At 43.3% G+C, this 16,934-nt stretch overlaps 1 protein-coding gene across 5 annotated transcripts in view; it reads left to right on the plus strand.

The window, feature by feature from the left end:
• CadN (neural cadherin) overlaps positions 1–16,934 on the plus strand; it is a 248,060-nt gene that overhangs the window by 45,473 nt on the left and 185,653 nt on the right. For all 5 annotated transcript variants that reach the window (XR_016290490.1, XM_089580223.1, XM_089580221.1 and 2 more), the window contains exons 4-9: positions 1,479–1,725; positions 4,426–4,642; positions 6,482–6,593; positions 8,045–8,437; positions 14,313–14,551; positions 15,424–15,549. Coding sequence is in view for 4 of the 5 variants with exons in the window: in XM_089580223.1 (XP_089436349.1) it covers positions 1,479–1,725; positions 4,426–4,642; positions 6,482–6,593; positions 8,045–8,437; positions 14,313–14,551; positions 15,424–15,549 (1,334 nt within the window). In the remaining variant the exon portion in view is untranslated. The remainder of the gene's footprint in view (positions 1–1,478; positions 1,726–4,425; positions 4,643–6,481; positions 6,594–8,044; positions 8,438–14,312; positions 14,552–15,423; positions 15,550–16,934) is intronic.

Below are 16,934 nucleotides of genomic sequence, written 5' to 3' on the forward strand. Positions count from 1 at the left end.
TGCCTTGTGATGTGCATAAGAAAATTAACTTTTGTTAGTTCTGATGACAGCGAATAACTATCACCACATCTCAGGTGATGAGAAGGGCGAAAGCTGTGAGTAGGGCTTGGATTTTTCTGTTTCAGCTGGGCGGGGGGGTGGGTGAGAACAATAAAAGTATGCCAAACTTAATTTTGAAATTCGGTTTTAACCGAAAAAGGTCAGTATTCTTGGCATGAGAGGCATACCTAGCTGGCTGTTGAGTACAAGTTACATCAGTAAAAATTGAAAATTAAGTAGGGAAGCCAGGGGTGAGGTGAGATGATGGTATTGGATAAGCCATGCAGTTGTGCGATGTGGGGCATTTTTCCACTTGTTTACACTCCTTTCCAGACCGGGAAGCAACACCTCCTCGCCGCCTGCTAGCTAAGCATTGTTTGTTCACTCTCACCCCCCACTTAGAGCAGTTAGTCGGTTAAGTATGTTTATAAACTGCATGTAGGTCACTGAGATGAAACCATGCATGGTTTTCATGAAAAGTACCATGTTCTGGCTACTGTGGTGATTTAGCCGCAGTTCCATCACTGCCATCAACACACGGACCATGTGATACCCTGTCCCCTACTCAACAAAGCGAGACAACCCAAAGAAAACTTGTTAGCATAGTTCTTAGAAGTAAATTCCTCTTGTGTTCTTGACTGACGGCTGTCACATTTAGCGATGAAATATATTCCTTCTACAAGTACATCTTCGAGTGCAATATTACTGGTAAATTCTGTTATTTACTGGCAGACAAACTGTTCATGCTGGCAAAAATGCTGAGATAAACTCGCAGATAACTCTTGACCGCTCAGAATTGCCATATTAAATCACCGAAAAAAGTTAGTGACTCATTCACCGAAAATAAATATTTGCTGGAAGCAAAAAAAAAAAACACATTCTGAACTAAACAATGAAAAAAGTCCACCGAATTAAAAAAAAAAGAAAACCAAGACGTCCGAACCCTAGCTATGACTTATGGCTTGAGATATCGCGATGTGGTGGCAGGGTTAGCTAACCCTGCCTGTACCCTGCTGCATCGCCCAATCTTGAGGGAGGGGCATCTATGAGCATTGTCAACACTGCCACACGAATGGGCTTCATTGCGTTTCTGAATGTTCCATCCCGCTAGATCGGTTGTGGCAGCATGCTGTGCGCAAAATTGGAGTGAGTGCTACTTTGGAGTTGAAGAAAACTGTGGTGTTTCTTCGTACCTGTTATTAAAAAAAAACTTGAAAAACATATTGGAACCGTTTAAAAAAATTTAGAAGTTTGCATTTCTGATTCGTTCGTTGAGTCGTATAGGATGATGTTCAGTTCGCTATTCAGAAGTTTTGAATACTCACACACCCTTGCCAAATGCATAAACTAGAGATATTGTTAAGTTTTAGTGCTCCTGACTTTTGTGTGTTTAATGTTAGGAGGCATGTTTCCGAACCTTGCATCCTGGCTGTATGCAGGTGGCAACAGGTTTGACGTGGACGCGCACTCGGGTGAGGTGGTGACGTTGGGTTCAGCACCATTCATGCTGGACAAGGAGTATGTGCTGTATGTCAAGGCTGAAGATCTCAATGGCCAAGTAGGAGATCGACAGCACCAGTCAACGCGCGAGGAGCGCCTTTCAGTGGTTGGTGGCAAGCGCCAGCCTCAGTTCTATGTGCCGTTTTATGAAGCGGTCATTCCAGAGAACCAGAAGAAAGACTCCGAGTGAGTTTGCAAACATTCCTTTGCAGTTTATCATGGCTGAACGTGTAGCGAGTGCATCTATTGGTGTTTGAGCAGTCTAATTAGGCTCTGTGTTGTTGATTGTACGAATCAGGTCTGAGTATTGCTCATTCTAGCAAAATGTCCTCACATATGGTAATATCACTCTTGAGGAAGGGCTAGTGATTTTCTAGGAGTTAAAATAAAACCAACATTTGGCTTACAGCTTGCCGCTTGAAAAGGCTGAAGGATTGTCATTTCCTTATAAAGTGGCACACACTCCATTATGCGAGAACAAGTAGAGAGGTGCAGGGTGTGCATGTGTTCTATTGGAGGAATCAGTGAGGAGATTGTAAAAAGAGTTCAAGGTCTGGTGTGAGCACTCCTCTTGCAGCTTGCTCTGAATACTATTGTACAGCTTTCTTCTAGCTAGACTAAACATTCTAGTTGCATACCATGGGCACTTGTGTATTTCATTTCATGGGGTATTTTTTTTTTGTTTAAATTTTGTGTGCCAACAGCTACACTCCATTTCACACTTAGTTTGTGATGTTGTGGAAGCTATACAAGTAATGTGTCCGCAAAACTGTATCACTCTGCTGTATATCACTCATACTTCTCGAAGCCTTGGTGAGTGTTTTGACGGAAGCTTGAAGCGCTATGAAATGATACGCTTGGCATTGAAAATCATGGACAAGGTGTTCTTTTGTTTAACCCTCTGATTACAGTAATTAGGGACAGGATGAAAACATGGTAAGAAGGAAAACGAAGTGCTAGGACTGGGCCAGTCACTTTGAGCATTGTTATGTAGAAATATGCTTGTCTGTATTACAAACTGCTTTTTGGACATGGACGTAGCCAGTGCGAGAGGGCATGCTAGCTTTGGCAGGGCGTCATGCTATGTATGAAAAGGGTAGAGAGTGGTTCCATGTAAGATCGAACAAAGGGTGGCTGGTCAACCTCTTCAGTTTATTCGAAATTTTTATATATTGTTGCCTAATCACTGGAAAGAAGCGATCCGCAATTGGTTTTGCCCAAAAAAATTTTTGGCAAAGCACACGAAATTAGTAATGACGGAGAAGTGGAGTCCTGCGCTTCAGTGCTCTGCTTTTTTTGCCAACTTTGGTGATGAATTACATAATACATTAAAGTTAGGCACCTGAAAATTGTTTGAGTAAACATATGGATGTTTTTATTTGTGCTCCGTGATTTTTGTCTGTCTGCAAGCTATAGATGTTTTTTCTTTTTAATTTTTCAAAATCCGCCCAAAGCACGTTTTTTTATCTAGTTTGCGGGTTGTATCAAAAACGGCTTGCAGCAGAGTGGCAGTAATTACGCATTATCACCTATGCAAACAGACCTATCAAACTGCTGAAGTTGATATTTATGTCTTTTCAACATAGAGATATAATCGCAGTAACTTCAAGAAAACACAAAACAATGAAAACTACTTAACGGCAATTAAGAAATAAGCAGCCAAGGGAAGAGGAATGAGGGGCTCGCTATACATATGAGAGAGCCGCCGCGGTGGCTCAGTGGTTATGGTGCTCGGCTGCTGACCCGAAAGACGTGGGTTCGATCCTGGCCGCGGTAGTTGAATTTCTTTGGAGGAGAAATTCTAGAGGCCCGTGTACTGTGCGATGACAGTGCACGTTAAAGAACCCCAGGTGGTCGAAATTTCCGGAGCCCTCCACTACGGCGTCTCTCATAGCCTTAGTCGCTTTGGGACGTTAAACCCCATAAACCAAACCAAACCATATGAGAGAAGCTTCATATATGAGAGAAGCTAACAGCCATAGAAACCAAGGAACAGGGGATTTTTTTTATATTTATTTATTTTCTGGTGATGGTCAATGGAGAATATTACTGAATATTTTATCGCTTAAAGATAATTGACTAAAAAAGCAGAAGAAAAAACGACATTCCGCCGGTGAGAACCGAACCCACGACGTCAGAATTACGCGTCCGGTGCTTTACCAGCCGAGCCACGGCGACGGCTGTCAGATCTTCTGCTTTCGGGGGTATTTATGTTTACAAGTGAGCTAACCTTGAGAGTGTTCATCAGCGCCACCCATGCATTGCTTTTCTAATCAGTTATCTTTAAGTGATAAAATATTCAGTAATATTCGCAATTGAACAGCACCGCAAAATAAATATAAAACTTCTTGTCACACATGTTGAGTAGGCAAAGGATTTTAAAGTACAGTCTGCCAAAAGGGACCAGGCTGGCGTGGCTGCAGTGGGAGGGGGTGCATGACAGCAGCTGCCAGCCCTCATCGGCTGCGAGGATAGCTTGCATGACACGAGCCTGCATCATTGCTCTCCTTCTCTGGGGGATAAGAAGTAGCCTCATAGCATGTGCTGCGGTTAGAAGAGCATGGCTGTTGAACATATTGAATGTTGTTTCAGAGTGCTAGTATTTGTGAAAAACTTCCGACGCTTCACTTTCTCATGTCGTTGCTGGCGGCAAAGTTTCGCACACTTTGTTAGGTACTAATTTTTGTGTAAGGAATTATTTCTGTAGTCATGTTAATTATAAAGGGGCTCTCAGTACATAAACTCGCCTGTGGGTCTCGACAGGTTTGTTTAACACTGTTCTGCGGAAGGTTGTGATATACAGCAAGCAGATTCGGCCTTCAGTCATTATTCTTGAAATCGCATCTGGCGTCTACATTTGTATGTTTTTTTTATTGATTGTTTTAGTATCATCGAGGTGAAGGCCAAATCTTTTGCCGATCGGGAGATCCGGTACACTCTGCGAGCCCATGGCAAGGGAGCTGGTACCTTCAACATCGGACCTACCAGCGGAGTAGTGAAGTTGGCTAAAGAGCTGGACTATGAAGACCTACGGCAGCCAAAATCCTACTCACTTATTGTCATTGCAACTGAAGACTCCGGTGGCTTTTCAACCTCTGTTGAGGTGAGCACGTTTTGTACAAACTTTCAGGAAGGCTTTGGTGCAATTTTAGAAAGGCTTTTTTTTTTTGCTTGTTCCTGTGTTATCCAAATTCTGAATAGGTTAATGTAGTAAAGGATAATATGCAAAAGAACTATATTTGGCTAGAAGCATACTTAAGGCATCCAGCTTAGATGCATGTATTTAAGATGTGCCCAGTCGATTGGCTGAGTATCTTGCGTGGATAACATTGGAAGTAGATTTCAGCAGTGAAGCTGCATACTTGTCTTTAATAAAACTGGATGTCTACAAACCAGGAAAAGCTGGAAAACTGCAGCATGTGTGTGTATTTGGTGGTTCTTCGAAAGGTGTGAAGATAACTAAATTTTTATTGTGCTTACTCTTGGTGAGCCTTATTGTTTCTTTTCAAGGCTATAATGTCTGAAGAGCTCAAGGTTTGTTGCATTTCAATCTTGCAGTTTTTAAAATGATTTATCAGCCCCCATGGCTGTGCACAGCAGAGCACATCAAAGTATTAGTGACTACAGTGTAACTGATCTAAGGCAGCACAGGCTTCAGGTGTAGTTCGTTCTGCTTTGTTAGACTAGGACTAGCAGAATTTGTCCATGGTGGTAGACAGCTGTCTGTGATCATCAGACCTAGTATGGTTTTTATTGTTCTTTAATGGGATCGAACTTTGCTGCCACTTTGCTTCATTTGCAGGAGATTGTACATTTATCTGGTAGCATTAGGCAAACAGTGATGCAAATAAAATGTCTCTTGTATTGCATTCATTATAACCCTGTCTTATTTCTCATGATGTGTATGCATAATTAACATGTTTTAAAATTGGTTGCCATGATGATAAGTTGGGTTATGGTTGTAATATTGGGCTTGAAGGACATTTGCTTCATTGATGTGCTTATGTTATATATGAATCTTGATTACTGAGATAGCCGATGATTGATGTTACTAGATCTTTATGTGGGTTAGCTTTCTCTTTGATGCATGCATCATCCCTGTGTGCAGCTTTTGTTCTGCCCTTGTTCGGGACAAATGATCTGCAGGCTGTAACAAGAATTGAGAAAATGAGGGATTCGTAAGTGGTTAAGTACATCATGTGTAGTGCGGATTCATGCTTGGCCCACATCTCATGCATGGTAATGGCTTAACAAGCACATATCGTTCATTGTGCTTTTGTGCACATCTGTGTGCACAGCACTAAGAAACATGTGCACGTATGAGTCTTTGCACAAAATAGTTGCTGCTGTCATTGTAAGTTTGCTGGTTTTCTCGTTCGTTTCAAATATACTAGATGGCATGGGAGCAGTGATGTGGGAAGTTTTCAGCTTCCGAAAGTTGCAGTCATGGTCTGTTCATGCGATGGAGTGCATTGCTTTTAAAATCAGGCTGATGACTGTGATGGTGGCCGTACCTTTTTAAACAGGTGGGCCGTGAAGTCTATCACACGGTCAAGCCAAAATGCTGCAATGTTGTCCAAGCAGCTTTTTTTTAATAAGAAAACAGGTTGCTCATTATAATTAATTGTTCAAAGCAATTAAGCAATGAATAGACTTGAATTAGTATGTTATGTCAATGTGTATGTGAATCGTGTATGTTACGTCACTGAGAAAAGTTTGATCAGCAGTTTGATCAGGTGAAATTACGGCTGTCTAGCGTTGTGAACATCTTGTGAACACAGAGTTGTGGTAACATTGGGAACATGTGTTGCATTTAATTTACTTCAGCGATGGGCGCTCGCTTTTGTCATTTTTGTTGCTCTAAGTGCAATGTCTTATTCATTGCACATCTCTGGTGTCATTTTGTTGAAATTTCTCAATCTTGCATCATTTTTTTTTTCAGCTAACAATTAAAGTAACTGATGTGAACGACAACGCCCCTCGATTTGAGCTGCCAGATTATCAAGCCCATAATGTTGATGAGGACATAGCAGTGGGAACATCCATCCTTCAAGGTGAGGTGCCTCTTGAATTGCTTTATACTTGTAAGGAGCTGTGTGAGAATGTTTAGTTGCAATTTTCTAGGTTGCAAATACCGATGTTGTGAAGTTGGGGTTGGTGTGTATCATCCATTGCATACTGATGAATGAAAAACAATGTCCAGTTGAATTTCTTTTGAGCAAAATTGGCGACATAGAAGGAAAGACTAGTTATAGGATTCTATAAGATAGTTATAGAATGGTCGAAATGAATTTCAGATTACGATTACATAGATTACATTGCATTACATTACATTATATTACATTATCTTACATTGCAAATCAGATTATACAGCTTGTCATGAAGTTTTGTTTAGAAAAGTCTGTTAGTATCGACCACATCTTTCTGAATGCAGGCGCCATGACTTGGCTCTCTTATTATAATATGAGCAAGGGACCTGGAGTAGCCTCTGTGATCTTGGAAAGCCTTAAAAAGTTAGCTTTTCTGCCTGGCAAGAACCCTTTCATCATGGCAATGTGGCCCAAGTGCAAAAGTGTGACCTTTTAAAAGCACATATTGGGTCGTTTCAGTCTACATGGCCACTCTACTGTGGCTTGGCCATTTTGTATTGTTACGCAGTGCCCTTTGCCATAGGCACATTTTCACTGCCATCAGATGGTAGCATTATCCATTGTATTTGGGGTTCAGGCAAGCAACATCATGCTGTATTTACTCGTGTAATTTGCGTACGTTCTTTCTTAGAATTGAGGTTTCAAAAAGGGGGTGTGGTTCACAAATTGTGCGGAGACTTCTCGAATGTATCCTAAATACTGCAAAGGTGAGAACGCAGAATGTGTACTGTATATTACTACTTATAAGTTGACCTGGCAATTGGGGCCTCTCACTGGCCAAAAAAAAAAAAAAGTGTCTCCAAAAATAAGTCGTCTAATTCTGTGCAGTGGTCCTGAATGTGGACAGAGCTTCATGCATACTTAAGTTGTATCTGACTGAAGTGAGTTTTTAGGAGTTTTGTTCTCATTCAGACCATTTCCGAATGAAAAAAAATGCAATTTATGCGGCAGGAAAGCAGCTGGCTCTTTGTTTTTGTCTATGCCAAGATGCTTAGAGAAGTTGTGCTGTTTTGTTTTGGTTGGCCGTTTGAGTGGTCACTTGCCATGATACTTTGTTGAACTTTGAAGTGCCACTTAGTGAGTTATAGTTCTGCAAGAAGACAGTAGTACGGCAGTACTGAAGTAGTTTGCATACGGACTGTTTGTGAGAAATATTCAAGTATGTTTTATCTTGTGGTCCAGAAGTCTTACATTTCTCATTTCAGGTCGTTTTTTTTTTAAAACTTTGTCACAGGCAACATTGTTGCATGCTGTAAATCTTTATAAACATTTGTTTTGCCTCGTTAGGGAAAAGTAGCATGATTTATGAATGGGTGTCTCATGTGCATAATCTTTCTGTTTTTTTTTTCTCGCAGTGTCTGCAACGGATATGGACACTGGCCGCAATGCTGAGCTCACTTACTCGCTTGATAAAGAAGATTTTACCATCGACAGCCGGGGTGTGGTGTACTCCAATCGGCGGCTTGATGCTGATGTGAACAACACGTATGTGCTGACGGTGCGGGCGACAGATCGTGGGGAGCCGCCACTGACGGGCACGGCCACAATTCGCATATACACGGAAAACAAGAACGATGAGGCGCCGAAGTTCAGCCAGGACGTTTACACGCCAAACGTGGATGAAAATGCTGGGCCCAGCACACTCGTGACCACTGTGGTGGCCAGCGACAAGGATGGAGATAATATCCTCTTTGGATTTGTCAACAGTGGCACCACCTCTGGCATGTTCCAGATTGAAGAAAGGACAGGTGATTACTACTGCATACTTCAGATTGTGTCCTAGGTGTACCGTATTTACTCGCATAATGATCGTACCCGCGTAATGATCGCACCCCCAAATTTTGTTCACAAAATTCATTTTTTTTTACTCCCCGCGTAATGATCGCACCCTGAACTTGCCGCTGCAATTTGTCGACGATGCCGAGTCTAGCCGACGATGACCGTACTCGCGATCTGTCTGACAGATGGCACGTGCAGATGACCATCTTGCTCTGTCAGCATTGCAGCGGCAGCCGCCTGTTGGCGGACCTGCAGTCACATGGGCAGTCTAAATGCGGTTATGTTTAATCGTGGATATCAAACTTATCTGCGGTAATCTCGAATCACGGTTCGCCGTTGTCGCAAGGCTCGCCACCGGTCTGGGTTGCGGTGCAACGAAGTGACGCGTTGATCCCGTTAACTTTTTGTTCTCGTAAGTAATAAGCCCTGGGATATGGGAACGTCAAAAATGAATCCGCCTTGAGGATCGCTGGCCTGTACAGAGTTGCTGGCAGGAGTAATAACTGCAATACAAGCTTGTTTTACGTTTGCAGCCGCGTAGCAGCTGCCACCATTGCAGCGCGAGTGACCCGATCTGCTTGCACGCCAGCTCCGCTGCTAAGGCGTCGCTGAAATCGATCGTATATATTTCTTTTAATATGAAACAATGAGGTTGTGAGTAAGGCAGCATTATAAGTAGAACATTCATTATAGCGCTGGTCAGTTCAAAAGCGCCGGCCACTGGCTTCGATACGAAACAAGTTAGGCCTAGCGACGAGTAGGGAGTACAGAGCGCGGTCGTCCGCCGCGCTCGCGGGCGGCATCATTGCGGTAAGCTTGCGGAATCTGGTGCTGCGAGCGGTCCGAATTTGTCGCCTACTTTAACGATGCAGCAGGGACCGAACATTTTTCGGGGTAACGGCGGTAAAATGCGTAACTTGAGCGCCGCGGGACGTTGCTGTTACGCTGTTGCTGCGCCATCGGACGAGATCGAAGGCTGCATAAAAGCGCCGTCGTGCAGCACTATACACACTGCCTATTTTGATGCGTTGCTCTTGGAATGTGATTTAGTGCAAAGAAAGTACGTTCTTGAAGCGGGCCAGCTCGTGCGCTGTTCGCACTCTTATCGGTTAACGACATAAGCCGAGATCGCCGATCTTGGTTCGTGATAACCGCGTTTGGCGGCGGCGCGGGTAGTGCGCCCGAGTTACCCGAGTCAGAAGGGTAGTCTGACCTGCAACTTGTTTGCGTTTTCGGGGCTCAAAAATTTTTTGTTAAAAATTTACCCCGCGTAATGATCGCACCCCTAAATTTGCGTCAATTTTTTGAAAAAAAAAAGTACGATCATTATGCGAGTAAATACGGTATGTTTGAATGTGTGCCTTTTAAGTCCAAACTGGATATTGACAAACCTGTCCACAAGGTGGATTTTTGATCCCACTTTTCTACTATGCGATACTGGGAGTGATGTGTTACTGAAACTGAAATTTGAGCATGCTTTCCATGAGTCCTTGTTTTTATTACCGTGTTTCCTGGGATTAGAATTGATATTTGAGAACATAAGAAGCAGAAGTATCAATGTGTGAGCTATATAACAGGAACAAGTGTGCCAGTGTGTTATAGCAGGTGATTGTGTGTTGTCGTATATCGCTTGGAGCAGGGGTGCTTAAAGTGTGTTCCCCGAGCACCTGAATTCATGCATGCCTCAACCCTCACCTTTCTCTTACCCAGTTTAATTTTGGTCTAATCACACGAAAGGTTCATTGCAGAGTGTTTCTGTGCAGCCAGTCATTATTAATTGAATTCGGGCATTTCTTGAGGTGTCATGTGTCTCCAGGCTCTCTCTTGCATGCATACGGGGCAGGTTGGGATGGGAGCCAAGATATATGGAGTTCCTCAGCATTTTTTGAAAGCCGCTGAGGCCCCCCCCCCCCCCCCCCCCCCCCCCTAAGGTTAAGAGCCCCTAGTGCGGAGAGCACCTCCAGAGTCCCAATCCTTGTGACCACTCCCCAGGAAGAACTTCATGGCCGAAAAAAAAGCCACAAAAAAAAGGTTGCATTGAGATAGCAGTTAATCAGCTGCCAAGTGCACTTCGGCAGGCTATGAGGTCAGTCAGTGCATGCATGTGTGCTGGCTGGGCAAAGAGTGTGAAGCGGAAGCAAAAGCTTGGTGGGCGTGATACAGGGGAGCAGCATGGAAAGGGAAACTACTGCTTTTGGTTGATGACCAACCAATGGCAGTGATGCAAGAAGTTTGAATACCAGTCGCATGGTATGTCTTGCTGGCCCAGCCAGTCACATGGTGTGCTGGGCTCTTCACCACCTGTGCCACTGACGTGTGCAGGGAGAGCGCAGACTGCCGAATAGTATGTTCTTTGCACAGGTATCTGTGCTAGCTCCCCCCGGAGAGGAGGAGAGGATGCCCATCTAGCACCAGGTGCTGTCAGAACTTCTACTGCAATTATAGTCACGGACAAATTTTTCGGACTCAGCGTGGCCATTAAAATGGATCTAACGGTCTGAAAAATCACTTTTCTGCGAAAAACCGACTTTAAAAATCCCGACCTTCGCTGCTCTCCATGTTCCACCTACAAGTAGTATTAGACTGTATGTGGCCCACATTCACACTTCCGTTATGTCCGCATCACCTTGCGTCTCGATACGAGGGAGTGTAACACAGCTGCAGGTCATGTCGTGAGTGAAGGCGCGTGCTGCCGCTTGAAGCATGAACAATCTTTTTTTCCATCAGCAACAATGCTCGCCAAGAGGGGGAACCCTCAAGAAGTAAGCGGAAGCAAGCTGCTCCGAATGTACTCGCTTTCAACGTGATCAGGCGCTCTCCGTCCGTGTGACTCCAGTTAAATCCAAGATATTGTGCCTTTCACAGAGGTAGAGAGTCGGTTGGTTGTGACTGTGATGCCTGCTTGCATCTATGTTAAGCCAAAAAAGTGAACTTCTGGTTGAAAAACAATCTGCACGGTATTACTGTTGTCTGCTTTAGTCAAAAAAATAGAACGTTTGGACTCCACAGAGTCCAAAATATCGGTCTACTACATTACCGTATAAACGCGTGTAAGGGCCGCACTTTTTTTTCCAGATTCGGGAGCCAATTTTCGGGGTGCGGCCCATACACGCTATTTAGAAAAAAAAAAAAAAAAAATTTTTAAAGCAAAAACACAGCAATCAGGGAATAAACGGCATTTATTCTACGTTCAGTCGACACTCGCGGAGTATTTCGACTCTGAGCTGGTGTTGTGCTCTGGTGCACGCTCATCCCAAAGAAGCCGCGCAGCATGTCCGCTGTCAACGCGTAGCCGTTGTTCGGCATATCCATCACTAGCAGAGCAGTTCGGTAAACTCACACGGCTCGCCTGCCTTGGAAAGCGCGTTTTTTGCAGCTTGTGTTTCTCAATGCACCCTTTTGATTGCACGGTCATGGATACACTTCTCGGCCACGTCGAGTTCCCTGTCCAGCTAACTCCCAGCCGTGTAGCTGATAAGGAGCTTGCCCATCGTGCTAAAACTCTAAAACTGCATTACTCAGCGGCAGCATGCGAAAGCCACAACCACAGTGAACGCGCTAATCCGCCATAAAAGTCTGGAGTTGGCGATACTGATGCTGATTAGATAGCGGGAAGTCGCGGAAGGGTGGGGGGGGGGGGGGGGAATTGACGATGATGATGGCTGCGGCCTGGGGCGCCATCCATGGACGGTTTTTGGAAGCTCTTGTGCGCGTGCTTGGCCTCCGCGATCGAGCGCACCGTTGTTCACAGCCGGAGCCGATCGCGGAGGCCACGGCGCGTGCATTTAGAAGGCTATTCCCACCTGGGTCATGGAAAGTTCGGGTGCGGCCCTTACACGATTTTTTTTTTAATATTTCCTTGGGGAAAACTGGGTGCGGCCCATACACGGGTGCGGCCCTTACACGCGTTTATACATAAACGGTAGTTGTTTCGTGTCCCTAAGACAGCTTATTTGCAAGGGTCTTAGCGGTAAGCACTTGACTGTCTGGAGAGCTTGAAAGAACAGTGATAGGGTCTACAACTTACGTAACAAACTTTTTAACTCTTCGCTACCGCGCTATAGGTCATAGGACAGATATGACCGGCGTTTTCAACATGTTGCCAAAAATTCAAGTCTGTGCTCCGATAACTCCAATTATTTGGCTTCAGGTTTGTTTTTTCATTTGCTAATGCGAAAAGGCAATGTGAAAAATGAAACTTTGAGCGGACACAGTCCGCCGGCCGATGATTATGGCATCTGTTTTGCGGCATGCTTCTGAAAGGTGAAAAGGTACACCGAGCGCTTTAACTGGTTCTAATGCCGTCTTTTCTTTTCTTTTTTTTTTTTTAAGAGCATCACTGGTCGAAAAACGAACAGAACTCTGAACAAGTGTAATGTGGAGCTCATTCCAGATATACCTCCACTTGATGTCCTCACGCGAATTCTTTCTCTAGTGTCACAGCAGACATACTCCCTAACTTAAAAGGCCATGGAAAGTGCAGTGTATTATGTACACAGCTGAAAATGACAAGAATGCTAGCTAAGAACGCTTGAAACGTTTTGCGTGTTTAAGATTTTTGTAATCTACTCTGGCTTGTTTTTGTTCTGCTTATATTATTATTTTTTTTTTGTATTACCAGCATATTTAAGGGGGGAGCCTGGTCTTGAAAAAAAAATTCTATTAATGTAGTCAGGAAGAAATTTTCAGGGAACATGTATTTTTGTGTGTCGATTCTAAATATGTCATTTAATTTCATAATTCCTTGAGAACTTGTGTAATTGTTATTGAAGTTTTCGTGAAGAGCTTTCAAGAAGATTTTCTGCAGGAAACTTGCTTAAATGTGTGTTAAAAGGAATGCAGTAAGGGTAAAATTTTCTTCCTGTCCATCATAGAAATTTAGTTATAGGGTATTGAAGGTGACACTTCAGAAACAGGAATACAAACCTTTTTTTTGGATTTCTTAAGTGGCAACTTCAAAACCCCAATAACTGAAGTTCTATGATAGGCACCATAACATTCCGTAGCATGATAAGCACCATAACGCATAACATACATTTAAGCAAGTTTCCTGCAAATAAAATTCTTGAAAGTTCTTCACAAAAAACTTTCATAACAATTACATAACGGCTCAAGGAATTGTTTACATGAAATTAAATGGCATATTTAGGATCAGCACGCAAAATTACACGTTCCCTGAAGATTTCATACTTGTGACTGCATTACTAAAATTTTGTTTTGAAGACCAGACTCCTTCTTAACCAATAAATTTTCGAAAAGGTTTGCACACATACCTCTGGCATTTTTTCTTTCAGAAGTATAACCAGTAAGCTGCAGTTTAATGCATTACAATTCGTAATGGATTTTACATACCGTAAAGAAGTAATTTTTGTTTTAAAACACTCAGAATTGGTCACTTTTTCGTGGTAGCAAAGGATTTAAAAATAAAAACACTGGGTATTAAAAACACAAAGTGCCATTTTTGTCTGTTTTATTTTGGGCTGTAATATGGTAGATCCACTTACTACGAACTTCAGATACAACGAACGAAATCCACGTGTTGTCAAGTTCAATATACTAAGTGTGCTCGACTGTGTACTGCATTTCTGCAGCATCATGCCTCGGCTTGTGAAGCATTTTCTCATGCAGTTTCCTGATGTTTTTGGGCATAAACTGCTCTGAGAAAGTGTTTTAAGCCCTGCATATTGTGGACGTTGTGGTTTTTCTTGTTGATGAGAATGCACTTTGGATTGTAGCTGCCCTTTCATGTTCCATGATTGCTGTTTGGGTTGGTAGAGCACAGACAAGTTTTCAAGCAGGTGGTTGAAAACATTGTAATGAAAGTATCTTTTGTCTAAACTGCAGGTGTAATCCGACTCATCAATGGCCCCATCCACCTGGACAAGGACAAGTACGAGCTGAATGTGACAGCACGAGATGATGGTGCCTGCTGTCGAAATGGGGCTCTGACTCCTCACACAAGCACAGCCCTGGTGGTCGTGTTCATAACGGATGTCAATGACAACAAGCCCGTATTTGAGGAATGCCAGACCTATACGCCTAAGGTAGAAGAGGGTGCTCAAAGTGGCACCTCAGTCATCAAGGTGCGTTTGCCCATCCAACTTCAGCACCATCCGCTTTGCTAGGCCCTTGACATTTTTAAAAGTACAGTGCAGTATACTAGTATGAAATCCCAAGGTTTGACGAAATCTCGTCTGGTCGGGTGAATACATGTTAAAAATAAAGAGGCACCGACCAAAAAGGTGTAGTCAATATGACAGACGTTTTGGCTTCCACACGGAAGCCTTGTTCACTGAAGGAAAAAAAATTTCCAACATAGTGCTTAAGTACGCTGCACTAATCGCCGCAGGCATCTAGCGTACGCGGGCGGCAGATTACCGATGTTACGATTCAGCGTGTGATCTGTTGTCTGTATAAACATGTTGACTACACCTTTTTGGTCGGTGCCTCTTTATTTTTAACAAGTATACTAGTATGTTTGCAAGCTCCACTTTAGCACCTCATTCTTGACTTTGACTCCTTATTGAGGCATGTTTTTTTTTCTTGTACTCAGCTGCAAGTTGTTTCTTGGTAGTGTTGCATGGTAGTTGGTAGTGTTGTATGGGCTGCAGGTAGGCCTTTTTGCTAATTTGATTGTTTGTGTCTGAATCTGAAGCTAATTTTGGTAAATCGTAATGGAGCATAAATGCCTCAAATGCTTGTCATTGTATTTATTGGCATGGATTAAGACTTTTCGCACATGAACTCTCTATAAAAAAAGGTTTTCAGGCTTCTGTTGAAGTGCAAGCAAAAATTCTTTGCAGAGGATGAATTGCAGGGTGGCAGTAAGACATAGTGCAAGTATGCCTGCTTGTGTTGGCTATTTTGTATGTGTGTATGTACAATGGATGTCTGGCCACGATAAGACGTGCCTTGGCTTCATCTCTTTGCTGGTGCTTGGTGATTTTTTTTTTAGGTGAAAGCACGGGATCTTGACAAAGGACACAATGGTCAAGTACGCTACTCCATTGTCCAGCAGCCTAATCAAAAGGGCACAAAGTTCAGTGTCGATGAACTCACTGGGGAAATCAGGACAAACAAGGTAAAAGTGCTTTCAAGTGGTTGTACGTGTCCTCTTTTTTTTTTTTTTTCTTTCTGCAGTGAAGTTTTCTGTGGCTTTTACGAGCTATGCTGACATTCATCAGTACATAATAAAGTAAAACTAAATTAATACAGAAACTGCAGGAAATTTAATGGGAGACCTCTAAAAGCAAGACAGTGAACTGCGCAATTTAACTGCGCAATATTTTCAGTAGCATGGTTTGTTCGTTTAGTCACTGACCGAAAACTTAGATGCATCTTGTGAGAGCATGATTTTTCAAGGGCAGATTGGAGGCAAAGCAAAGCAATCCCCCTTTTTATTAGCTTGGAATGAGCAGAATCATATGGCAGAAGCCCCTTTTTTGCGCGCGGAGCATACGCCGAACAATGCTCTCACAAGATGCATCTAAGTTTTCAAAACCAATTGGCTAGGCTGTCTTCAGCTGGGTTCCCTGGTTCGCTCGTAATGGCTGTCGCTGAAAGCCTGCTACAGAAGATGAAGAGTAAGGCTGTGAGAGCTGGGGAAGATGTCCCTCGAGAAGAGGTGGTGCGCTACGTGCACAAGTTAGCCCACAATTTGAAAAAGGTCGCGAACAGGCATGGTGTGCCGCTTGTGTTTTCAGCCCCTGAAAAGCTCGGAAGCCTTTGCTCTCGCATTGAAAGACGATGAAAAGAAGAGAGAGGGTGCGGCACGAAACATGGGCGATCGTGCATGAAGTGCGCCGAAGGAGTTGTGTATGAAATTCCCCTCTCGTGCGGCCGCTCCTATATAGGGCAAACTGGGCGCTGCGTTAACGAGCGAATCAGGGAACACAAAAGAAATGTTCAGCAAAATAAAGAAGGCCTAAATCTGCCTAAGCATATAAGGTCCTGGCCGTCACGCTCTTGTGAGCCATGTTTTTCTGGTGTACGAATTCTGTCAAAAAGCAAAGACACAAAAGCTAGGGAACTAATCGAAGCTTTTTTTATTGCCAAAAAAAAGGAAACATGTGCGTCAGCGACACATCCATATCTTTGTACAAGGCTGAGAGCAATTTTTTCACCCGTTCGCTATCATATGAACTTTAAAGATGACAGTATTCCTTGCATGTAAGACGGCATATATTTGTGCATGCTTTCTTCGAATAAATCAGTTGTGAGTGGCGCTTCGTCCAGTCTTTCTCTCTTGTGTTCTGTCTTTTTTTGTGCCTGTAACCAAAGATGAACAGTTACCAACTTGCCCAGGAAGACGTTCTTTTAAGCAGATGTGTGCGTGCAGTTTAATGCAGTCAGAGTTGAGGTAAATGCCAAGTGGCAACACTGAGCAATTCAGTGCTGCTAGTGGCCACTATTCGGTAAGGCATGATGTTTTTCAAGCTTAAAATACAGTTATTTTCATGGTGCAAA

Source organism: Amblyomma mixtum, chromosome 3, assembly GCF_055824585.1.
Source record: "Amblyomma mixtum isolate Tamu chromosome 3, ASM5582458v1, whole genome shotgun sequence".
In the NCBI taxonomy this organism is placed as follows: domain Eukaryota; kingdom Metazoa; phylum Arthropoda; class Arachnida; order Ixodida; family Ixodidae; genus Amblyomma; species Amblyomma mixtum.